Raw genomic sequence first — 25,608 nt, forward strand, 5'->3', positions numbered from 1 at the left:
ATCAGACGACAGAAGGCATGAGGTAGATTGTGTAAAACATGTTTTCTCAGCAAAGTTTGGATCATGGTGATAATTTAGAGAGACCTTAGAGAATTGCGTAGGCTATGAAAGGGTTATTATCAGTTTAAGTTGCATAAGCAGAAACGACGTGAACAGATGGACAAGAAAAGGTAGCTCCAGATTGAATATCAATAAATGTACCTATGCAAATAAGGAACTCTTTACAGTGCACGCGGGTTCGTCATCTCGCGCGTTTTGGGTGTTGGCACACGCGGAAGGATGTTTCTTTGAGACGACCCGCCAATATTACCTTATGGGTGGGATTTCCTCAGGGTTTAAGAACACCCTTCTCGATTTAAGGCTTAGTATTTTATTGTAAAGTACTCTGGTATGGATAGAAGGTGAAGTACCAGCTGTCCAGCGGGTTTTTTCTATATTTCTCGTCTTGCTCGAAGCTGTCAGTTCTGAGGACGCATGTTGGAGACTCTTTACTAGGTAAGATTGAGGCACGTGCATTTAAACTATTTAATATTATGCATTAATGTTCTTCTACGTTAACTTTATGACACTTCGAAAGATTTTTTGTTAGCCTTCCTCCTGCCCCATCTCATGTCTGCGACGCACATGGTGTGACCTGCTATCCATAAGGGCTGATGCAACGCTTCCCTTTGAGAGATGACGAGATGGCGTATGAATTCATTTAGAAGTTTATCTGTATTATTGTTGCGGGAATCAATTTGCGTTGGTTAAACAAACCTGTTGTAATTATTAATGTTTTTTTTCTCCCAGAATTATGAGGAATTAGGAATAGTTAGCACGTGAGCGTGCAGCGCGCGCACGTCCTTGTATTAGTAGCGCGCTGTAATTCATTATACAGTAGCCGGATGCAAGTGGAATTGAAGGGCCAAGCCTTAAACATAACACAAGGAACGCAAGACCACAAACACAACTTGTGGCAATTAGTTGTCACTTTTGCCTTTTTCTGTGGTTTTAAACTGGTTGGTTCAGTTTTTGTATTTGCACATTGCATTCGGATCGGTGAAAAAAGCATTTTTTGAAGTGATTCTTATGATTCAAAGGAGCCGATTCGCGTTAACCCTTTCTCGAAACCTCGAAATTATAAACAGTTTGAGAAATTTTGAAGAAACAAACCCATATATGTATATATATATATATATATATATATATATATATATATATATATACATCAGATCTTACCAAAGTAGACCTACATTTTATTATCAGATATTTCACTATAATTAAAAAAATAATTATATATATATATATATATGTATGCAACTAAATGTTTATGTTGCTGCAGAGAAGTCATATACAATGGGCACTTGGAACTCGTTTGATTTGATGATTCACGCGAATCGTTTCGCCCCCAAACCGTCTGAACAAATCGATTCACTAAACGAATCGACGTTAGTGAACGAATGGGGCGTGACTCCGCTTTGTTATGACGTTAAAAAATGCGGGAATTTTTTTTTGCTACTTTGTATATCTGCAAATTCGTCGTGATTCTGCAACCATTGCCGTTCTGAAGAAGGAGCTGTCCATTCATTTGAATCGTGCAGATGCGAAGAAAACGAACTGTGGTAACGTTAAACGATTGTTTACGTTTTGTTTCATAACATAAAATGAAAATGAAGATGGATTAGTTCACTCAGTAGCGAATCATATAGATGAGCTGATCTGATCACACCACCAGTATTCACATGTAATACTTATATTCACTAATTAAATAGTAAACTAAAGTAAAATAAAGTAAAATTGTACTAAAGTAAAATAATTGACCATACCATAGAACAACATTATATCAGATTCCCATGCAAACGACAGCGTGACATTAGCACTGCCTTTAATGTTTATTGTAGGGAAGAGCTGTGGGGTTCAGAATATATATATATATATATATATATATATATATATATATATATATATATATATATATATATATATATATATATATATATATATATAATCCACAGTAATTTTACACTTGTCTAGTACAAATATGTCGCTTTGTTCCATAATTACAGTGTATGCTTTTTTTGTGGGGAAGTCGTGGCCTAATGGTTAGAGGGTTGGACTCCCAATCGAAGGGTTGTGGGTTCTAGTCTCGGGCCGGACGGAATTGTGGGTGGGGGGAGTGCATGTACAGTTCTCTCTCCACCTTCAATACCATGACTTAGGTGCCCTTGAGCAAGGCATTGAACCCCCAACTGCTCCCCGGGCGCCGCAGCATAAATGGCTGCCCACTGCTCCGGGTGTGTGTTCACAGTGTGTGTGTGTGTTCACTGCTCTGTGTGTGTGCATTTCGGATGGGTTAAATGCAGAGCACAAATTCTGAGTATGGGTCACCATACTTGGCTGAATGTCACTTCACTTCACTTCACTTTCTTTATTTACCCTAAAAACAAAATGGAAGTGAAATGTGACAACATGCCCCGGTAGGTGGGGTACATTGTAACATGACCACATGACAGCTTAAAATGCTATCTGATCGAATGAAAAAAAATATGCAAGACAAGCTTAATTATTTTGTTAATAAAATAAAATAATAATAATATATATATATATAAAAATAATCTGATTTTAGAGTTTGACAATGAACACATTGTAATCAATGCTTCGGACGGCCCACATAAACGAGGAAAGAATGCTTTTCTCGGACGGTTTTTGCTTAAAATACGCGTTCGGCAATCGGCCAGTTTTTGGTCTTTTTTCGGCCGATTTTTGTGTGCACAGACTTTGTAATCATTCGCTGTCATTTGTGTGCAAGTATTTTTTTTTAAAAAAACATTTTAGTGTAATGATTCACATCTAAAAATTTTTGACTTGAGACAATAGTTATTTATTTTTCATTGCTCAAGTAAAAAAATGTTGATGTGAATCAGTACCCTATATTATTTTTTAATTGGATGAATGAAACACTTTGCATCTTTGTTTTATTCGCACCAACATTAATTGTTTTTAACATTTTGGAATAATGTATATAGCATACTTTTATTTAGTCTCACTGGTAAAGACCTTTTTTTTTTTTTTTTTTTTTTTGCCAAATTTAAAAACTAAAACAAATACTGAATGCTGATTAAAAAACCTCTTATTGAACGTGTGTTGATTGTGTTGTTTGGACTGTAGAACTATGCAGTCGTTGCCTTTAATTTCACATGGTTACAGTTAATCTTTTCATTTAAGGCCAGTTCTATGTAGTTTCAACCCAATTCAAAAACAAAAGCTAAGTGCTGATGTCTGTACCATCTATGTTTGTACTGAATGTAGTCTACTTACTGTGCAGATACTGCTGTTAATTTCAGATGGTCACGGTTATTGAAAAGCTATTTTGGCCTATTAAATACCAAATAAACATCTTGTGTATGCACACTTTCCTTCTTTCTTGTTAGTTGCTTAAATATAAATAACAAAAATCGGAAATCAGAAGCAGCCAGTTTGCTTGTAAAAAAAAATCAGTATCGGAATCGGCCATGAAACATCATGATCGTGCATCCCTACATTGTATAGTAGTTGTGCTAGATGTACATCCACATGCCTCAGATTCCTCAGTGCAATTTTGATCTAATCAGATGTTAACATTTGTCTCAACAAAAAGTCTGAGTCAGTTGACCTGGGCATCATGACCTGACTGAAGAGGTGTGTGTTTGAGCGAACACAATGTGACCAGCTGATGTGTTCAGATGCCTCAGGTTTCTGCCGGTGCTCTGTGATTGGTGGAAAATGGGGCAAGGCCCTCTCCCAGCCCATTGACTGGATTAACATTTAACGAAAGTACGAGTTTCCGTGCGTGTGTTGCTATGGTTTAAATTAGATATGGATGTGCTTATTTATTAGTCTTCAAGGCTGTGAGTGGCAGATGTTCCAGTATTCCTTGCGTAATCATGTGTTGCCACACAGCAGTGTTAGGCTGTATAATACGCATGCTGTGTTCCATTATAAACAGCCCCCAGAACATAAATGGTAACGTCGACAGGCATCCACTGAGAAGAGCTTCCTAGTAAGTGGTTGTTTTGCTTAGTTTAGTGGTTCTCGACCAGGGTCCCAGGGCCTCAGGAAACTTTCAAAGGGGCCTCAAGATGACTTTAGTTTAAAATAAGACAAAACGACCACTAGTCATGTTGTTCCAAAATCATATGAATTGCTTTCAGTGGAACACAAAAGGTATTTTGAGGAACTTGCATACCATTAATTCTATCCCCAGCAAACACTGAAGATTCTGGGTTTCATGAGACAACGCTTCCCTGCCAAACACAGAATATTCAGTGTTCTTGCTATTATACGCTCGGGGCACTATTACGCATCTCCTGAATGAGTCTAGAATGTGACGAGCAAAAACACATGCAAGGAAGACACAGAAACAAGCGATCTCATCTGTCTGAATATGCAAATGAAAAACAATGTGAAATTCAACAATAACCAGCATAGACATTAAAACTGCTGGAGCGGCACTTAATATACAGAGTCGTAGTTCGCTGACAAGCTACACAATATTAAAGAGCATCTAATATGGCATTTAAAATGTTCCAAATATTGTTTTAGAAGTCCCCAACAACAGTTTTGCATGCATGCAATGACAAAAAAGACTTTAGTTTTCTTATAATATGCATTTATTTTTACCTGTTTTGACAGCGATTCTCAAATGATTCGTTTAGTGATTCACTTTTCAAAACCCCGCCTTTACGTGAAATTAGCGAGTATAGTTCATATTGTAAAAGCACAATCAGTCTTTGTTTTCGTTAACTCGATGCATAAACATAACGTTTTTACCCCCCCCCCAAAAAAAAAAAAGCAGTAACGTTACATTACTACGAGGTATGCCTCTATTCTTAAAGAAAACTCCGAAAACAACAACAAACAATTCACATATCTCAATACAATTGTCATTGAAGACCTAGAAGCTAAACGGTGCTTACACAACAAACCAAACAATCATTAAGCATGCTACATAAAACATAAAAGCAAAAATTATTAATAACACTTACAGGTTGTGATACGGAGGAGGAAGCTGATGCAAATACACTTGGAACGGAACCTTCCTTCATTATCAGCCGGCTCGCGAATCCAAGTTTGATTGCATTTAAGTTGGTAAAGCAAGCGTCTTCAAAATGGCGTGAACAAAGCACAAGGCTCGGACTATACTTCTGTGGTACAGTTGTATATATGAATTGTAGCCACTTAGTCTTCAAATGCTCATCCTTGGGCGGATGAAAAAAGTTTGCTTTTGAGTCGCACTTCAGAACACAGCGTCTCGTCGCCATGATGTTTTCTAGTTTTCACTGGCGTCTTGGAGCGCAATAAGTGGGCGTATCGTATTCAAATAACTTGACAAGTTGACGTCATCTAGTCAGAGAAAAAGCTTCGGTCTTCTAACGATTCATAAAAATGACTCAGAGTCGACTCTTACTTTTGAAAGACAATAACTTCATATACGGTGCACTGTCATATTTCAAACTTTGCAGGATGTTTTTGTTCACTTAGATCTATGTTACACACTACATGAAAGGTCAGTTTCAAAATTCCATGATAGGTGCTCTTTAAGTTTATAATCGCAGATGAATTGCATGCGATTAGTCGTACAGAACCTAGTGAAAATCATAAAAAATACTGGCGGTGTTTTTCCATAAACGCTGCTGGGGAAAGAGTTAAGAGTTAGTGGGGCCTTCACGCTTCAAACATGACCGAAAAGTATAAAATCTGGCTACCAAAGTGCAAAATCAATAGCGTTTGGTGTCAAAACTTCAATTTTCTGATGTTCTAGGTTTCAACATATATAATTGATTGACATATTTTGAAAGTAACCCCCCAGTTCAATTCAATTCAAGTTTATTTGTATAGCGCTTTTTACAAAATAAATCGTTACAAAGCAACTTTACAGAAAATTATGTTTCTACAATATTTAGTAGTAGCTAGTAGTTTGTGCACATTTGACAGGATTTTAGAAAAAATAAAAATAATAATAATAATACAAGACGTAGTCAGCTAGACGATGAACTATCAATATTATTAATTAAGTTATTATATGATTCAGTCACACATTTTGCAATAATTGTTAGTTCTGTTTGTTGATTCAAGGTAGCATCATCTGGGGTCCTCTGAGGGTCAGCATCATCTCTTCTCAGGTGTTCTGGATCCAGACTGGAGCTTGTTTAAATCCTAGTTCCCGTGGCGAAACATAGAAACAAAATACAGACATCATTAGCATAGCTGCTGATCCAACAAAGTATAATTAGTTTTACCCAAGTTAATGAATAAAAATGCACCTTTGAACAGATGCAACTACACTCACAATTAAAAAGATACATTATTCGAATGCTTGGCGAAAGAGATGTGTTTTTAATCTAGATTTAAAAAGAGAGAGTGTGTCTGAACCCCGAACATTATCAGGAAGGCTATTCCAGAGTTTGGGAGCCAAATGTGAGAAAGCTCTACCTCCTTTAGTGGACTTTGCTATCCTAGGAACGACCAAAAGTCCAGCGTTTTGTGACCTTAGGGTGCGTGATGGGTTGTAACGTGGTAGAAGGCTAGTTAGGTACGCTGGAGCTAAACCATTTAGGGCCTTATAGGTAAGTAATGATAATTTGTAACTGATACGGAACTTAATAGGTAGCCAGTGCAGAGACTGTAAAATTGGGGTAATATGATCATATTTTCTTGACCTGGTAAGGACTCTAGCTGCTGCATTTTGGACTACCTGTATCTTGTTTATTGAAGAAGCAGGACAACCACCTAGAAGTGCATTACAATAGTCCAGTCTAGAGGTCATGAATGCATGAACTAGCTTTTCTGCATCAGAAACAGATAACATGTTTCGTAGCTTGGCAATGTTTCTAAGATGGAAGAATGCAGTTTTTGTAACATTGGAAATATGATTTTCAAAAGACAAGTTGCTGTCTAATATAACACCCAGATTTCTGACTGTAGAGGAAGTAACAGTACATCCGTCTAGTTGCAGATTGTAATCTACAAGATTCTGTGTAGTGTTTTTTGGTCCAATAATTAGTATCTCTGTCTTATCCGAATTTAATTGGAGAAAATTGTGTGTCATCCAATCTTTTACATTTTTAACACACTCTGTTAGCTTAGATAATTGGGAAGTTTCATCTGGTCTCGTTGAGATATATAGCTGAGTATCATCAGCATAACAGTGGAAGTTAATTCCGTATTTTCTAATAATATTACCAAGGGGCAACATATATATTGAAAATAGAAGGGGACCTAGGATGGATCCTTGTGGCACTCCATATTTTACTGATGATAAATGAGATGACTCCCCATTTAAGTAAACAAAATGGTAGCGATCGGACAGGTAGGATCTAAACCATCTTAGAGTCTGCCCTTGAATACCTGTATAGTTTTGTAATCGATCTATGAGTATGTCATGATCTATGGTGTCGAACGCAGCACTAAGATCAAGTAAGACTAGAAATGAGATGCAGCCTTGGTCTGACGCAAGGAGCAGGTCATTTGTAATTTTAACAAGTGCAGTTTCTGTGCTATGGTGGGGCCTAAAACCTGACTGAAATTCTTCATACAGATCATTTTTATGCAGGAAGGTGCTCAATTGAGCAGACACAACTTTCTCTAAAATTTTAGACATAAATGGAAGATTTGAAATAGGCCTATAATTTGCCAGTACACTAGGATCTAGTTTTGGTTTCTTAATAAGAGGCTTGATAACCGCCAGCTTAAATGGTTTTGGGACGTGTCCTAAAGTTAACGACGAGTTTATGATATTGAGAAGCGGTTCTTCGGCTACAGGTAACAGCTCTTTCAGTAATTTAGAGGGTACAGGATCTAATAAACATGTTGTTGGTTTAGATACAGTGATAAGTTTATTTAGCTCTTCCTGTCCTATGGTTGTAAAGCACTGCAGTTTATCTTTGGGTGCGATGGATGAAACTGAAGTGTTAGACGCTGTAGAATCTACATTCGCTATTGTATTTCTAATGTTATCTATTTTATCAGTGAAGAAATTCATAAAGTCATTACTATTTAACGTTGGTGGAATATTTGAATCAGGTGGCATCTGGTAATTTGTTAACTTAGCCACTGTGCTAAATAAAAACCTAGGATTGTTTTGGTTATTTTCAATGAGTTTGTGTATATGCTCTGCCCTAGCAGTTTTTAGAGCCTGTCTATAGCTGGACATACTGTTTTTCCATGCAATTCTAAAAACTTCTAAGTTAGTTTTTCTCCATTTGCGTTCAAGACTACGAGTTAATTTCTTGAGAGAGTGAGTATTACTGTTATACCATGGTACAGTACGTTTTTCTCTAACTTTTTTCAATTTGATTGGGGCAACAGCTTCTAATGTATTAGAGAAAATAGTGCCCATGTTGTCAGTAATTTCGTCTAATTCGTGTGTATTTTTGGGTATAATTAGCAGTTGAGATAGATCAGGCAGGTTATTTGCGAATCTTTCTTTGGTGGCTGGAACAATAGTTCTGCCCAGACGGTAACGCTGCGACATATAGTTAATATCAGTTATATGCAGCATGCACGATACAAGGAAATGGTCTGTAATATCATCACTTTGAGGTACAATATCTATAGCAGTAAGATCGATTCCATGCGATATAATTAAATCTAGTGTATGATTAAAACGATGAGTGGGCCCGGTGACATTTTGCTTGACTCCAAAGGAGTTTATTAGGTCAGTAAACGCAAGTCCTAATGTATCATTTGCATTATCAACGTGAATATTAAAATCTCCCATGATTAGCGCCTTATCAACTGTAACTAGAAGGTCTGAGAGGAAATCTGCAAATTCTTTTAGGAATTCTGTATACGGCCCTGGTGGTCTATACACAGTAGCCAGAACAAGAGATACATTAGATTTCTTTTGCATGTCTGACAGAGTAACATTTAGCAGAAGTATTTCAAAAGAGTTAAACCTGTATCCTGTTTTCTGGGTAACATTGAGAATATCACTATATATTGTTGCAACATCCCCGCCACGACCAGTCTGACGGGGCTCATGCTTATAACAGTAGTTTGGTGGAGTAGACTCATTTAGACCAAAATAATCATTTGGTTTTAGCCAGGTTTCAGTCAAGCAAAGTAAATCAAAACTATTATCTGTGATCATTTCATTTACAATAACTGCTTTTGGTGCGAGTGATCTAATATTTTTGAGCCCAAACTTTAAAAATTGTTTTTGTTCATTTACTTTACATTTTTCTGGTTTAATTACGATAAGATTTTTTCTAGATCCTACATTATATTTATATTTTGACCTCACTATTCGGGGAACAGACACAGTCTTAATAGGTTTTACAGCGCAAGTACCTTTAGCATTTAAGCGGTTAGAACAAAACTCATCATAATGGTTATTTGAGAATTGTCTTACTAGTCACATGGAGCGAAGTGTCCTGGAGATGTTGTCAGAGAGAAGCTCCGCTCCAATTCTGCTGGGGTGTAATCCATCAGCGCGAAACAGTCTAGGACGCTCCCAGAAAAGATTCCAGTTATTAACAAATAGCAGTTTCTGTTCTTTACACCATGACAACAACCATTCATTTAAAGCAAAAAGTCTACTGAACCTTTCGTGTCCTCGTCGATACGTGGGCAGTGGTCCTGACACGACGATCGTCGCCGCGGGCGTCGTGCTGCGAACCGTCTCGATCAGGCTCCTGAAGTCCCTCTTCAGCGTCTCCGTCTGCCGCAGCGTGGTGTCGTTAACCCCGGTGTGAAGCACGACCGCTCTGGGGCTCTCGCCGTCCTTCAGGATCGCGGGTATCTGCGCAGAAACATCGAGAACACGAGCACCAGGCAAACAATGAGTGTGCACTTTACCTTCGGCTAACGTAGCACTTACGTGTCAGACGATGGAGTCTCCGATGATCACAGCGTCGCGTCCTGTCTCGCGGAGGGGAGCGAAGCGGTTCTGGATGGAGATCTCGAAGGCAGGAGGGGGAGAAGTCGTCGCCCGGGACCCAGCTCGCGTCCTCCGCTGTGGATGCACCCAGGGTCCGTGGTGTCCCGGCGTCGCAGTGAAGGACATCTGGGAAGATCGCGTCCTGGGTGCACCGGGCCTGCGCAGAGAAACACACGGAGTAGACGTGGTGGGACTGTTAACAGCACGCTGTATACTTACCCCGGACTTGTGAGCGTCAGCCCGGGATGATTCCAGCGCGGCTCTCCGCTCTCTCAGCTGGGCCTGCTTCTGTTCCAGGTCGCGAATCTGCTTCCCCACGGCCTCGAGCTCGAGCTGCACAGAGTGGAGACATTCATCCGCCATTAAAGCAAATAACAGTGAGTACAGCAGTGGTAATGTGTGTGAATAGAGTATTAGCAATGTAAGCGCAGTTAGCAGCAACCACGCTTGCTGATGCTAACTGGCTAAAAGCTAATAGCGGACCCAGGAGATCAAAATAAAATTAGTGATAGCGAGGCGCTCTGATTGTTTTTGTTGTAGAATACAATAGAGGATATATTCACGCGTTATATAAACGGAAACAATGATGTATAAAATTGATTTTTAAGTTAAAAATAGTCAATGAAAAGAATATAGTGACGGAGCTCAAACGTAGTACAGCCGTCAACGGCTGTACCCAAGAAAAAAAAATCTGTTCACAAAACAAAAATCTAGAGTTCCTCTGTTAAACTTCGTCAGTGATTGTGATAGAAATAATTGAATTAGTATATTTCAATGCTTTTACAAGCAATGGCAAAAGCATTGCCGTTTTTTTCTTCCCATCTAATTTTTAATCCATTTAGGAGTTTCAAACTTATTGGAACTTGAAGCCATGGCCATTATGAACTGCTATTGTATGGCAGAGAGCAGCATGAACATTCTTCTAAACATCATCTTTGTGTATGCCATAGTGAAGTCATGTGGGTTTGAAGCGACATGAGTAAATCATTTGCACAGTGTTATATCAAAGCATATATATGAAATATCATTTAAGGGCTGAGATCTCTAGAACAACTTTGTTATCTAGCCCGAAGCGTCAGAGGTGCTTCGTGAGGGAAGACAGAGACAGACAGAAACCAGAATCTGATGGAGTGAGTCACTGTAGGACGTCTGTGACCACCACGGCAGCTGCTGGTCATCACTTGACCTCACTGTGTGCTATTTGTGGCCCGAGCTTTGAATGAGTTAGTTGCCACAAAGGCATTTGACTCGTGCTACAGGCAAACACACGTTAATACAAACTAAGAGAGAAAAGGCATCATCAAAGGTTTTACTTTACAAATCTTCGTTGTGTTTGACACCTGGACGAGGAGCTGAAGCAAATCCAGAGCTCAGGGGAAAAGAATCGCCGGACTTCATCTGTATTTTGAAGATTTCCTCGCTTTGATATTTTGAGTTGGTAAGAAAGAGATCTGAAAGTTCAGACTTCGCAGCCTCTGTGGATTTAATGTCTTGCTGTTTGTTTTTTTTGTTGAGTTTCCCATGAAACCCGTTATTGGTTTTTCTCACTAAATGATGCAATGGAACTAAATGATGTTATGTGTTTAAGGGTTTCTCAGTGGCCTTCTGGGAGACTCAATATGGGTATTTCAAACTAATTTAGGCTATCTTCTGATGTCTTCCCTTTGTGTAATCAAACACCAATGGAATATTGTGAAGTAGTTTTCTCTTTTAGCTGTGATGTATTACCAGTAGCAAGAATGTAATAGAGGTCAAGAACATGTTAATGTCATATTTCACCTTAAAAAATAAATAAATTGTTTTTATGACCCAAATATCAAAGCTTTTCATCTCCCATGTTAGAAGCTGATGAAATAAGGCGTCCTGTTACTGTAAACTGTAAAAGGGAATGATACCTATGAGCGCACATTCATCTGTTTATTTGTGTACAGTATATTTATAACACGTGCATCTTGATGTCTCTAAATATGATCAGTAAGTGACGTTAGCTTTGCACTTGTGTTTATTAAAAGATCCTACTGTAAGGTCCAGTCTGCTCTTGGCTTACAGCTATTCCAGTGAGGAAGAGTAAGAGAAATCACGCTGGTTGTGGTGGTAGTACCAGGCTCAAATATCATCACTCTTGAGACTCTCCCAGCTAATGTCAGGGTCGCGCTTCTTGCATCATTTAATAACCTTTTTTAATAACTACTTTTCGTAGTTTGATTGAATGTTTTTCTAAATATATATGTGCTGGGTAAATTGCTTACAGATTGTAGTCCATTTTGTGAGTACAAATTTAATGACATGACAGAAATTGTAGTAAGAGTTATAAGATATGTCTATCAGATCTATAGATTCCTACATTCACTTGTAGCATAATAAATAGCCTATACTTTTTATCTTCTGTTTCAATTATTATTATTAATTATTAATTTTTTTTTTGACAAAGTAGTAGATTTATCAGAATAGTTATCAATCTCTCTCTCTTTTTTTTCCAGGTCATTGGCCCTACAGTGAAGAGTGTGTGTGTGTGAGTGTGTGTCTGTGTGTGTGTGATTGCTTAAAGAAATCAACATGGCCCTTACCAACCTAAAAGACTTTGGAAAGCAGCTTCTGCGAGTGAAGATAGTCGACTGCAGCACAGAGGAGTCTCGTCTTTCCCGATGCCTCAACACCTTTGACCTGGTGGCCCTGGGAGTGGGCAGCACATTGGGCGCCGGCGTCTATGTTCTGGCTGGGGCCGTGGCGCGGGAAAACTCTGGTCCGGCTATCGTCCTATCCTTTCTGATTGCAGCATTAGCCTCAGTCATGGCCGGACTGTGTTACGCTGAGTTCGGAGCGCGTGTTCCTAGGACGGGCTCTGCGTATCTGTACAGCTACGTGACGGTGGGCGAGCTGTGGGCCTTCATCACTGGCTGGAACCTCATCCTGTCTTATATCATTGGTGAGAATGCTTCAAGTGGTCCAACTTTTTCTTTATTGATGGCCGATGGCGATATCTTAGCCCGACCAGACAAGCAACATGATTAATACATCAATAACAAACAATAACTTGGGCAGCACTGAAACTTTGGCTCCAATGATTCTGATTTGATTACTTTTAGTTTAAATGGTGGCTGATGACAAATAATGTATAAACAGTTTCAAGGTTGCATCAGTAGAGGCTCGCGCAGCCTCTCTGCAATTAGACAATGGCAGTCATTTAGAAATGACAAATATTGATGGTCAACCAGTAGTTATAACCCATGTTGCCTGACCATTCTCACAATGTTCCCTGTCTCAGGAACGTCCAGTGTTGCTCGGGCCTGGAGTGCAACCTTTGATGAGCTCACTGGGAAACATATAGAGGATTTCTGCAGGTTACACATGAGGATAAATGCCCCTGGAGTGTTAGCAGAGTATCCCGACATGTTTGCTGTGCTCATCATCCTCATACTGACAGGTAAGCCACTGAGAGTCAGGTTACACAAATCTACATCAGGCTGTGTGTGTTGAGGAATTTAACAAATAGAAATATTGTGTATGTTTGTTCTGCAGCTTTGTTGGCGTTTGGGGTGAAGGAGTCCGCTATGGTCAATAAGGTGTTCACCTGCGTCAATGTTCTGGTGCTGATGTTTGTGGTGGTGTCAGGCCTGATCAAAGGAACCCTCGATAACTGGAACCTGGATCCTAAGAAAATCCTCAACCACACATCCTTTGAGAAGTAAAGAACCTTGTTTAGTTTTTTTCCCCCATTTGATAGAAGCACAGTATATTTTGTGAAGTATAGGTTTTATTACTGACCAAAAAGAAGCAAGGAAAAAGTATTTTTTGCTGAAAGTCAACAGATCTTTCCTTCCATATTTGGTAAAAAAAGAAAAAGAAACATTCCTATTGGATTGTTGATTGGATTTTGAGATGTGGACAAAGTGAAAACCTAAAATAAAAACAAATAAATATAATTTGTGTTAAATGAGGTAAAGCTGAAAATATAAGGTAACTAAACGCAATTACTAAAACTGAAATAAAAACAAAATAAAGCTAATCAGAAGCAATTAAAAAAAGAAAAGTTAAATATAAAGCTTATTCAAAACATTAGTAATTGCTTCACCAGAAAGAAGTCTGTCGTTTTCACCAGAAGATTGAAATATGACAGGATTAAACATTATAAGGTCAAAAAATGAAACCATTTATAGTAAGAACAATAATATGCATTTAGAAAGCAGAACTTAAAAGAAAATGAAGCCTGTTCTTGAGATATTTTTTTAATTGCATATAAAGTAACCAAAAATTCCCCCAATATTACTGTACTGTGAACATAAATTTGATATTTAAATTGTAGCGTGTGTTGTACTGCCTTTAATATTTGCATATCATTAATAAAAGCTATTTTGCAGTAATATTTAAATTAAAAAAAAAGTTATACTACTTCAGTAATGAAAATCAACTGTGCTTTTACAAGGGAAAAAAGACAATAATGCGATTAATCACAATTTTAAAAAAAAATTATCATTGCCCAGCACTAATTTATCTACATTTTGCTATTTGCACTTCTGGCTAGATGCTAACTGCATTTCATTTGCCCTGTACTTGTACTCTGCTCCACAGTGACAAAGTTGAATCTAATCCAATGATAATCTAAATCATAATGTGGAAAAGGAAAAAATTTGAATGCTCCTAGAAACGGTTTATATTGTCGCCTTTGTGTTTCCAGTATGTCAGAGCGGCTGCCGTCTGAAGAGAGTTTGGGTGTTGGCGGCTTCATGCCGTTCGGTTTCTCTGGAGTTCTGTCTGGTGCTGCCACCTGTTTCTACGCTTTCGTCGGGTTTGATTGTATCGCCACAACAAGTGAGTTCTACATTTTACATACATCTGAATCTATTTTGAGTCTGAGATGCATTCTAAAACAACAGTAACATATAATGATCACATTTAAGTCCGATTTCATGTGGATGTGGTCATTTGAAGACATTTATAAGTCAAGTACTTCCTGTGTAAATAAAGCCCTTTTCCTCTCTCGTTCTCTGTGTTCCAGGTGAAGAGGTGAAGAATCCTCAGAGGGCGATACCTATTGGTATTGTAGCATCTCTTCTCATCTGTTTCGTTGCCTACTTTGGTGTATCAGCCGCCCTCACGATGATGATGCCGTACTACATGCTGGATAAGAACAGCCCTCTGCCCGTGGCCTTCAAATATGTGGGCTGGGAAGGAGCGACGTATGCAGTGGCCGTTGGTTCCCTTTGTGCTTTGTCCACCAGGTAAGAACTACACAGGTGGTGTCTAAGTTCTGTTAGGGTTAGGGATTTGTTGTAGATGTTACATGCACAAGCTAACTGCACTGCATGGTGTGAATCTGTTTCTCTGCCCTGAACTAGTCTGTTGGGCTCCATGTTCCCGATGCCCCGTGTGATATGGGCTATGGCTGAAGACGGGCTGCTCTTCAAGTTCTTGGCCAACATCAATGAAAGATCCAAAACCCCTTTAATGGCCACAGTAACCTCAGGCATAGTGGCAGGTGAGGACTCTCATTCATCTGCGAACAGACTCGCTCCTTTACAGATCTCACAGCGGTCCGGCCGACTACCTCTCAAACATCACCATGAACAAATATGAACTAAACTTCCAAGCTCCAGCAATGCCAAAAATGACCTATAGCCACGGCAGAACTGCATTTTCTGTGCTAACAGTCGGCTTTAGCCTTTAGCCTTTATGTTCAGAGAATTGCAGCATTGACAGTAAACTGTAAGTAGACTATACAAAGCAACACAGACGGACAGTTTGATCATGATTCTGAATAAAAAAACATAAATTGTTAAACTTAAATCGAGGAGCTGAACTATAAGGGGTATATTGAGCTTTTGTTCTTCTTTAAATTCATCATTTTCTGAACCGGGCTCGTGCTAGATGTTCAGATTGAGATCATATATCCACTAATCCTCCCTCCCCTGCTTGTGTAGTCAGCTGGGCTCCGTTCCCACTGCCACACATTATCTTTGCCATCACAAACGACAGTCTGATGTTCACCTTCCTGTCTCGCGTCAGTGAGAGGAAGACGCCCGTCATCGCCACCATGGTGGCAGGGCTTCTGTCTGGTAAGCGTAGAGGAGAAACTAATTAACCCTTAGTTTCTAGCAGCATCAATGTGTCAGTTTTCTGTAAGATTTATGATCAATCCCATATGAAAAAGGTACGTCAGTGTAATTCATAATATTTATATTTAGAAATAATGTTTTAAATGTACTTCACAGTGTACTTTAAATCACCTACAACCTTTTAATCGCATGTTAAGCATTAAATGCAAACACAGTCATTTTTAATCAGACTTCTATTTCTGCATTACTGCTAGTGCAAGATGTATTTTTATAAGTAGAGGAGCGACTGTTATCAGGATATGTGGCAATGCTGTGAGAGGATATGCAATGTCAGCTGTCATTACACAGGTTGCACAGAATCTAAATGAGCAAATGATGGTGCTCGGTTTACCTTTAAATATGACACATCTTTAAGCATTTCTTAATGTTTTGACAAGGTTTAACAGATTGTCTATTTTTATTAATGACTTGTGGTGATTATAAAATTTGAGATGCCACAATTATGTTTACAGTTCACTATTAATGTTAACACTACAGTTGAAAAAATTGGGGTGAGTTATAGGGTTGGCGCGGTGAGGAAAATTTACCACCGGTTAATCGACGTGTGACGACACCGGTAATACCGGTATCACCATCAATTGAATGGACAAAAAAAATTCTAACTCACTGATATTAAATCCAGACCTTTTATTAAAATAACGTATAAAAATAACAACATGTATAGGCTGAAAAAAAAAACTGAAATCGGCAAACTGTGGACCCAAACAAATAAGAACCATATAACGTCCTACTGCTTGGCCAATATTATAACGTTTTTAAAACGAATAAGAAAATAAAATAGTCCTGAATAAATTACACAAAGTTTAAATAGGATAAAACCACATAAATAAGAAATTAATATGAAAACTTAAGCTTACTAAATAAAAACACTATAAATTGGCATTTATTAACAGTGCTTCTAGAGATTATTTTATTTTTTTGGGGCTGCGGCTCGACGTCGACTTCCTCCTCATTTTGTTCTCCTTCTTCTCTCATGGGGTTCCTCCGAGGATGACCATTTCTTGGTCTCATCAACAGTCATGTCATGGTCCCAGTAGTGAGTCCAGAAGCAAGTAGGCATGAGCTGCCGGCTCTCTTCTGGCACAGCATATTTCTCGTCTAAAGGCGGACAAACACTGGATGAGAAGCACTGTGCTGCGTTTAGTACATCTCGAGGTATCGCACACCAGACGCGCAGATTCTATATGCACAAGCTCAATTTCCAGCTAATTTAATATAAAACTATGCAGATGGCGCTCTGTGGCGCAGCAGGAATTTGAGCAGCCTCCTGAGTCGGAGCTGGGTGCTGGGGACAGATGCCAAATGTCACCGCCGGCATGCATACACTTATAGAAAACAATGTGTTCGGATTTTAAAAACTTGGCGCTGTGCTTCTCGTCCGGTGTGTGACCCCCTTAAAATAGGTATGATGCCAGTTTTCAGGTTGGCTGTCAGTTGTCTGTCCTCATCCGATGTGGCCAATGTGTCGTCTTTAATTAGTCGCAGCACAGGGAGAAGAGATGACGTCTGATCTGTGACGTGACTCTCTTGGTACGAAGCATAGTAGCTGCGTTCAGTTTTTAATTATGGTGTATGCTCTCTTTTAAACAAAATTATTTATAATTATTATTTTTACTCATTTCAAATAAATATTTTAAGAAAAAACAAATACTTAAAAATCAAAACATGGGTGGGGACAGTGTCATGGTTGGAAAGTGATGTAACCGATGTTGCGGCTTAAAACCGGTATCACCGTCAACACCGTCTATCGTGGCAAGACTAGTGAGTTAGAGTTTTTTTTACGTTTTATTCAGCAAGGATGCATTAAATTGATCAAAAGTGACAGTAAAGGTGTTGTTACAAAGGATGAACTGTAAAATGTCAACATTGAAGATGTTGCAGCAAATCAGAATATTAGAATGATTTCTGAAAGATCACGTGGAACGGACGACTGATGTAATGACTGCTTTAAAATCAGGAATAAGTTACATTTAAAAATATATTAAAACAGAAAACGGTCATTTGAAATTTTTATAACATTTAACAGTATTACTGTTTTTACTGTATGTTTAATCAAATAAATACAGCTTTGGTGAGAGATAAGAGACTTTATTTTATTTATTTATTTATTTTTAACAAAAAAATCTTACCCAACCCAAATGTTTGAAGCTGAATGATTGTCCTGCAGTAACACTCCTCTTCTCTCCTCAGCGGTGATGGCTTTCCTGTTTGATCTGAAGGATCTGGTTGACCTCATGTCCATTGGCACTCTGCTGGCTTACACACTAGTCGCGGCCTGTGTCTTAGTCTTGAGGTGCGCCTGCAGATTTATTCCTGTCATACAAGAGTTTGATAATTCTGCAGTCTGACATTGCAAGTACTTTTTAAATTGAATTAAATTGATGCAATTAGCAGATGCTTTTATCCAAAGCAACTTACAGTGCGTTCAGGCTAACATTTTTTACCTATCATGTGCTGCCTGGGAATCGAACCCACAACCTTGCGCTGCTAACGCAATGCTCTACCATATTATTTTTGTTGTTTACGGTAATGATTTAAAAAATATATTTTATTAATGTTTTTAGTTTTAGTAATAACCCTACTATATATTCCTCTTTCTCAGGTACCAGCCAGAGCAGCCCAGTGTGAATGTCCAGTATCAGAGAGCCAGCTGTCAGGAGGAAACCGAGGCCGAATCCATTAACGGGAGCAGTGCTGGTTTCCTGCCTGGATCTCAGGATCTCTGCACCCTCAGCAACCTTCTGTTCCCCAAAAATGAGGAGCCGTCTCGTCTCTCCGGCTTCACCGTCAACATCTGCACCAGTGTGTTAGGTCAGACACATACAGATGCACGTTTAGAAATAATCAGCTCACATATTAATTTTAGCAGCCGTGACTTCTTCACAATATGTTTCACTTCCTCCCTCTGCAGGTGTTCTGGTGTGTGTGTTCTGTGTCGTGGCAGTTCAGGGTGGATTTCAGATCTGGGTTCTTGCGATTCTTGTCACTCTGGCTGTGGCTTGTTTAATCATCACCATGTTAATATGCCGGCAGCCTGAGAGCAAGACAAAGCTGTCTTTTAAGGTAAACACATACCTGTATGCACACACAGAGAGAGTTTTATAATGGGCATTTATAGGGGTTTGTATGTTTGTACCCAGGTTCCTCTACTGCCGTTCCTCCCCGTCCTCAGCATGTTCATTAATGTGTACCTGATGATGCAGCTGGACAGAGGCACCTGGATGCGCTTCACCATCTGGATGGCCTTAGGTAAGTCAATAAACATGGAAAAAACACTGAGACTTTGTGTCTGAACCACACGCTAGGAATTCAGTATTTCCAACAGGACTTTTTGTGAGCAAAATTAAGAACTCAAACCCTTTTTCTGTTACCAGACGTCTTTGGATTTCCAAGCTGAATATATTTACTATTATCATTCTTTTATAACTAGACATTAATGTATTGCGCTTAAGTGGTAGAGCATTGCGTTAGCAGCGCAAGGGTGTGGGTTCGATTCCCAGGGAGCACATGTTAGGTAAAAAATTGTTAGCCTGAATGTACTGTAAGTCGCTTTGGATAAAAGCGTCTGCTAAATGCATTTTTTTTTTTAAACAACAAATAAAAATTATAATATTTTTTAAATTATGTTACCATTTTAAATTGTTCATGTTTTAAGCCTTTTTGAAAGAAGTATCTCATGGTCATTTGTTTGATCAAAAATGTAGTAAATGGTAAAATGTAATATAGTAACAAGTAATAGTGAAATATTACAATTTTAAATAACTGTTAATCATTTTTAATAAAAAATAATAATAATAATAACTTAATATATTAATCATTGTAATATATTTTAAAATGTAATTTATACATTTTATGGTAAAACAAGAAACATTTCTTACTGATGTTGAAAACAGATTAATGAATAGACTGACATTTTAAAAAAAAATGGGATAAGATTATTAAAAAATACTTTTATTACAGAAGGACATTAAAATTGCTCAAAAGTGATTTATAACGATTAAGTGAATTCTGTTTCATTTATTTGGGAGAAATTATAAATTGCTGTCTATATTACTGTTGTATTTGAATGATACTAATAAAGCAACATTATTAATAACTGGGCACCAAGACTGTTTTGCATCACAGGAATACATTTCTGATCACATTAATGCCGTCTTGGTTGAGCATAAGAAACTGTTGTTGTTGTTTTTTAGTAGTAAAAATCTTAATTTCTTCATCTCGCAAGAGTTAAGAGTTTGTGACAGCAGGTTTACAAATGCTTCCCGTTACAAATCTAGTGAAATGCTGTCAACTACTGTCCACAAAAGTATAAGAAATGATGCAATCGCCAAAAATGTTTCATAATACCAAAATGCATGTCAAACTCCCGGCGCATGCAGAGATGCTTAAAAGACTGGAACATCCGAGCTGCTCACGTGTAATTGAACACAGTGCTGCCCTTCATTCACGTCTAGTCACACAGCCTTGAATGGCTGATAACTGCGACATAAAAAATTCAATAAATTGGTGCAGTTATTAATAACGATTATAGTAAACTGATTATAGACAGAAAGCAAGTACAATGTCCTCTGCTCTCTCTGACCGTCTTAGTTTTTTTTCTTTCTAGGTTTTGTTATTTATTTTTGCTATGGGATCTGGCACAGCACAGAGGCGGCTCTGGCCAGTAACGACACTGAAGGCATCAACACCTTCAAACCTACAGAGACAAACCAAGCTGCCACACCTGAGAAAGAGGCTTTCTTGAGCAACGGTTTTAGTGCCAGAGCCGAGGAGAGCAGTGACCCTTGAGAAAACACAATACCAAACCGAGAGCTGCTGTTGACCTTCAAGACCGTGTCATTTATGTGTTACTGTAGGTACCAAGAAACTTGAAGCAGCATTACAACATGACGATTATTTAGCAGATGAATTGCCTGTTTTCTGGTAGAACATGAAGGACAGAATTAATGTTGATTATAATGTGTACATAAGGTTGTGGTGTGCATTTTGGATGTTGGGTTCTAAGGATGCACCGATTTATTAATGTCCAGTTATTCAGAATTACATCTGCTGACTCGCTCGAAAACACTGACAATTACACAGCTTCAGAAGAAATATCAATTTAGCTTTCTCTGATATTTCAAATATTTATTTAGCTAATTCAGTGTTCTCAATATGAGAAGGTTTTTCATGCTGCAGATCGCAGCTCTGCTGTGAAGTCAGTGACTTTTATTTTAGTTATTTTTTTGATAGGTTTTTACCTGTCCAGTGCCTTTTCTCACCCTTTTTTATTGACCGTGCTAATGTCTCCTAGCACTGAAAAAGACTTTTAGTGGCTGATACCAGAGACATTTGTCAGACTTTGAGGCAGTTGCCGAACCATTGGGATAGGAACATCTCTGTTCTGAGGGATTGTAATGCTTGCATGTTACATTTTTAGTAGTTTTACTCTTGCATCGGGTGTTGGACTAAAACATTTTGTACAGTATTCTAAGATTTCCGTGCATTGCACTTTTATTGTCCATATTTTAGTCTGTTGTTTGTATAGAAGCACAAAAAAAGGCAAAGAATTGGTGTTTGTTTTGAATATGGGTAGCCGATCTGCGTAAACTGAAACCGATTGCATAAACCAAAATCTGATTTTGCAGACATATTTTTGCGTTTCAGTACATTTTCTGCAGAGTATTTTTAAGTAGTTAAAAACATTTGAAGGGAACTGTGTATATATACTGTAAATATTTGTTGTTTTTCTTGCAATAAATTATTTTCTTTTTTGTAAAGAGGGTTTCTGTTTTTTTTGTGCACTGCATCTATTTAAACGGATATGATTTAACGTCAAAAACCGTACTTTTACACTGCAAGTCAGCAACGCTGCGAATTTTTTTCACTTTCAAAATTGTCACTGCATTTAAATGTTAAATTTAAATGTTCCAGTTTCAGTACAAGTCACGCTCATTCTACAAATGCTTTAAAGGCTAATTACTCTAATCAGCACAGATTTGTCTGACATCTGGACCCGTGTAATAGTTAACGTCATGACCGGTACGGTTTTTATCATAATATAGACTGACCATGTTAAACATTTATTCATAAATACAGAGCACCATGAACGCCAGCCATCTCCTCTGTGTGAGGAACTCCTTTATGATATATTCTGAAAGCCGATACTGACTCAGAAGTCTTATTTACATTTATTTAGTGATTACCCAGTGATCTTGTGTGAAAACATTTATAGGCCTACATAATTAGTTCAGTTAGAAATCAAAATACAATGTTTTGAGGAAGAATAAATTATTTTACACCCTTGGATTGATTTTTAGAATAAATAAGCCTACTGTGTTGCACAGAAAAGTCAAATCCAGGAATGTGTAGATCGTGCAGCAGAGGGCAGAGTGATGCAGAGAATGATTATTGCTGTTGAAACTCACTGACCCAAGAAATCAACAGCAAGCCTTCGAAAATTTTTACATGCATCTACAAAAAATCTTTGAATGTTAATGATGCATCCTGTTTTTCAAGGCCATATTTCTTATTAAAATTGATTGTGTATGGTTTTACCCTGTACTTGGCATAAAGAGATTGTTGGTTAAGGTTGTCTGGAAAGCATAACCATGTTAGCTCAGTCCATGGCCTTTTAAAGGCATCCATGTATTCTGATTTCTGTTTGCAGGTATTATTAACAGTTAGTCTGTCTTTGCTTTGTTTAAACCAAGAGAGTGTAAATATGAAAAGCTGTTAACTTCTCAGTTTAAATATGCTTGAGTTTGGCATCACTATTGAGCAATCATTATTGTGTCACTGAGAAATGCATTTGGCCTCAGGCTCCTCTTACAACGTCGACTGTCCTCTCGGTGCTGTGAATGCTTCTGGTTTCTTAAGAACAGCAAAGATTGCAGATTCCATTCATAAGGATCTGTGCAAAATGTCAACACATAAAAAATAAAATCCGTTTCAAAGATATTTGATGAATAAAGCCGTTCGGAAGTGAGATAGATTACAATCCATTGTCAATTAATGAATAACTCCAGGCAATGCAATTTAGTTTAATATTTAGTCTAACAAATACACCTGATGTGCACTACTCCCCACATCTGCATATTATTATGAACGTGGCTTGGCGTATGGTGCGTAGGTGTGTTTTATTGCTTCGTTTGACAAGTTGAACCCAAGGAGATCTATACTGTGTAAAGAGAGCTGTCTGTTAGCATTCCCTCACAAGTATTTGAAATCTGACATCTTGGAAATGACCACTTAGTCCAGCACACAGGTGTTTTTCAATCAATACGGCTGTATTGCAGAAACTTCCTATATTCATTCTTTTGATTTAAGATTTGGATTCTAATGGCCATGTCCCAGGAGGAAATTTTAACTGGAACGCTCCTGAAGGTCGTATTCATCGTGTATCATCACTCATTTCTTATAGACAACACTTGGAGGTCTTTAGTCCCCGAGTTTTTAGACTACAAAGAATTATCTGCATAAAAAAGCAACCAGGGCTTAGACAGTGGTATTTTGTTCAGTTTGATGTTGTCTGGGTTTTTATGGAAGGCTCCCTCAGTGCATGTTCTCAGAGACTCTCACACTGGAGGCTCAGACACTGACCCCCGCTGTGACCCTCTGTTACGCTTCCTACATGCTAGCATTCCACTGCTCCTCTCTCTTCCTACATCTTAGATATAAACCATTTAGTCGTTACCCTCTATCCCACTCGGTTTCACGCATAATTAAAAGAAAATGACATTGTTCATTTTTTTACTGGTCGGATGCTGAACACGCTGTTAGTCACTCTGCAGGAAAGTGCATTACTGCGTTGATCTTAAACAAAATAACTGAGAGCGCACAGGATGCTTCTCACCTTCACTGATTCCCCTGTGACTGCTGTGCACACTTAAAGGTGTATACTCTGTCAATAAGATGTTATTTGTTTTGTTTTTGGATTCAAAAATACAATAAAAATGGAATTCATGCATACTTTAATGATGAGCATGTAAATGTTTTAAATATGTGCATTAAATTTCATCATGATTTTTGATGACGAGCTGTCATGATCCGGTCACTGCACATCCGTTTATTCACCACACAGACTTTCACACGACACAGTACACATTTCCCATAAACCCCTGCCTAGGAACTCATTATTGAGCCACACCTGTTTCCTATCAGTGACCCTATAAAGGTTGCACTCATCACATCGTGAAGTCTTGTTTAATTCTGTCTGGCATTTCCGAGCGTTTTCCTAGTGTTTGTTCCTTCCATGTTTGACTTTGGATTGTGTATACAGACTTTGATTCTCTTCCACCTGCCCCGACCTTTTCCTGGTACTGTTTCTGAATTTGGATGTCCCCTGCATACCTGTCGCTGTCATCTGATAATTGCCTGTTTGACCACTCTGTTAATAAAGTACTGTACATGGATCCGAATGTCTCTGACTCCTCGTTACAGAAGACTTAACCAAACCAGGATCCAGCAGCCTTAAAGAGTACATCCAGGTCAGTCATGAACCCAGTAGCCCAAATTATGTGTCTACGTCAAGGAATTCGGCCCATCGAGGACTATGTGAGGGACTTTGTTGAGTTGGCCCATTTGTCTATCATGGACGAGATATGCCTGATGATATTTTTTTCGTGGTGGCCTATCTGAGCCGCTCGGCTCACTCATGCCTTTGCATGATCCTCAATGGACTCTGCAGTTTTACATTGATCTGGCACTCCAGCTGAGCAGCTCTGCATATACTGTGGGTGTTGTGGAGGAGGAGTACAGCACTTTTGCCATATCCACCACTCCTGGGCCTCGTCTTGTGATGGCCGCCAGCCCAGAGCCACTGCACAAGGTGGCAGCCAATCTGGCATTCCAGTACAAAATGGCAGCCACAGTTGATCTTCCCGAGTCAAGTCAGGTTCCCGTCAACCATCCAGAGTCAAGTCAGGTTCCCGTCAACCGCCCAGAAACAAGTCAGGTTCCCATCGACCCATGAGTCAAGTAAAACCACAGTTAAACTTCATGAGTCAAGTCACCGTTGATCTTCCAGAATCAAGGTGCAGTCACAGTAGATCTTTATGAGCCCAGTCAAATCACTACCAATCTTCCAGAACTTCTTCACGTCTCAACAGATCTTCCAGAGCCTCGTCACGTCTCAGCTGAATTTCTAGAGCCTCGTCATGTCTTAGCTGAACTTCTAGAGCCTTGTCACATCCTGTCTGTTGAGGTGTCAGTAGTATCCATCCATGAACTCTCATCCTATCCTGTCATGGCCAAGGAGGCCATCCACCAACTGACTGTCCGTCACGGCCATGGAGGCCACCTATGAACACACATTCTGTCCAGTCACGGCTATGGAGGCCGTCTATGAACTATCGTTCATTCTGGTCATGACTATGAAGGCCATGTGTGAACTTTCTACCTGCTTTATCATGGCCACAGAGGCCACCATTAATCTGTGTTATCTGTTCCATTCCCACTTAACCAGACTTGCTCTCCTGTGCCATCGACTCCGCTGTGGTGGTCCTCTGCTCCGGCCTGGTGGGCTTCTGTCCCGTCTGCTCGGCTGTGGTGGTCCTCTGCTCCGGCCTGGTGGGCTTCTGTCCCGTCTGCTCGGCTGTGGTGGTCCCCTGCTCCACC

The 25,608-nt window shown here is 39.0% G+C and overlaps 1 protein-coding gene across 2 annotated transcripts; it reads left to right on the forward strand.

Annotated features, from left to right (window-relative positions):
• Positions 1–235: 235 nt before the first annotated feature.
• Positions 236–21,770, forward strand: LOC128028765 (high affinity cationic amino acid transporter 1-like). Of its 2 annotated transcripts, none has more exons than XM_052616087.1 (12): positions 236–495; positions 12,379–12,824; positions 13,164–13,322; positions 13,418–13,583; positions 14,574–14,707; positions 14,895–15,117; positions 15,235–15,374; positions 18,202–18,304; positions 18,614–18,822; positions 18,923–19,074; positions 19,152–19,260; positions 20,618–21,770. In XM_052616087.1, the coding sequence occupies exons 2-12, from the start codon at positions 12,455–12,457 to the stop codon at positions 20,797–20,799; spliced, it is 1,947 nt and encodes a 648-aa protein (XP_052472047.1). In that variant the 5' UTR covers positions 236–495; positions 12,379–12,454; the 3' UTR covers positions 20,800–21,770. The 2 variants fall into 2 exon arrangements, with proteins under 2 accessions (XP_052472047.1, XP_052472046.1); XM_052616086.1 differs by lacking the exon at positions 236–495 and adding an exon at positions 1,470–1,601.
• Positions 21,771–25,608: the final 3,838 nt, after the last annotated feature.

The sequence above is a fragment of the Carassius gibelio genome, chromosome A15 (genome assembly GCF_023724105.1).
Source record: "Carassius gibelio isolate Cgi1373 ecotype wild population from Czech Republic chromosome A15, carGib1.2-hapl.c, whole genome shotgun sequence".
Taxonomy (NCBI): Eukaryota; Metazoa; Chordata; class Actinopteri; order Cypriniformes; family Cyprinidae; genus Carassius; species Carassius gibelio.

Coding starts and splice junctions, on each gene's coding strand:
- LOC128028765 (XM_052616087.1), top strand. CDS start 12,455: ATGGCCCTTACCAACCTAAAAGACTTTGGAAAGCAGCTTCTGCGAGTG. Junction 12,825..13,163: donor CATCCTGTCTTATATCATTG/GTGAGAATGCTT, acceptor TCCCTGTCTCAG/GAACGTCCAGTGTTGCTCGG. Junction 19,075..19,151: donor AGACAAAGCTGTCTTTTAAG/GTAAACACATAC, acceptor GTTTGTACCCAG/GTTCCTCTACTGCCGTTCCT.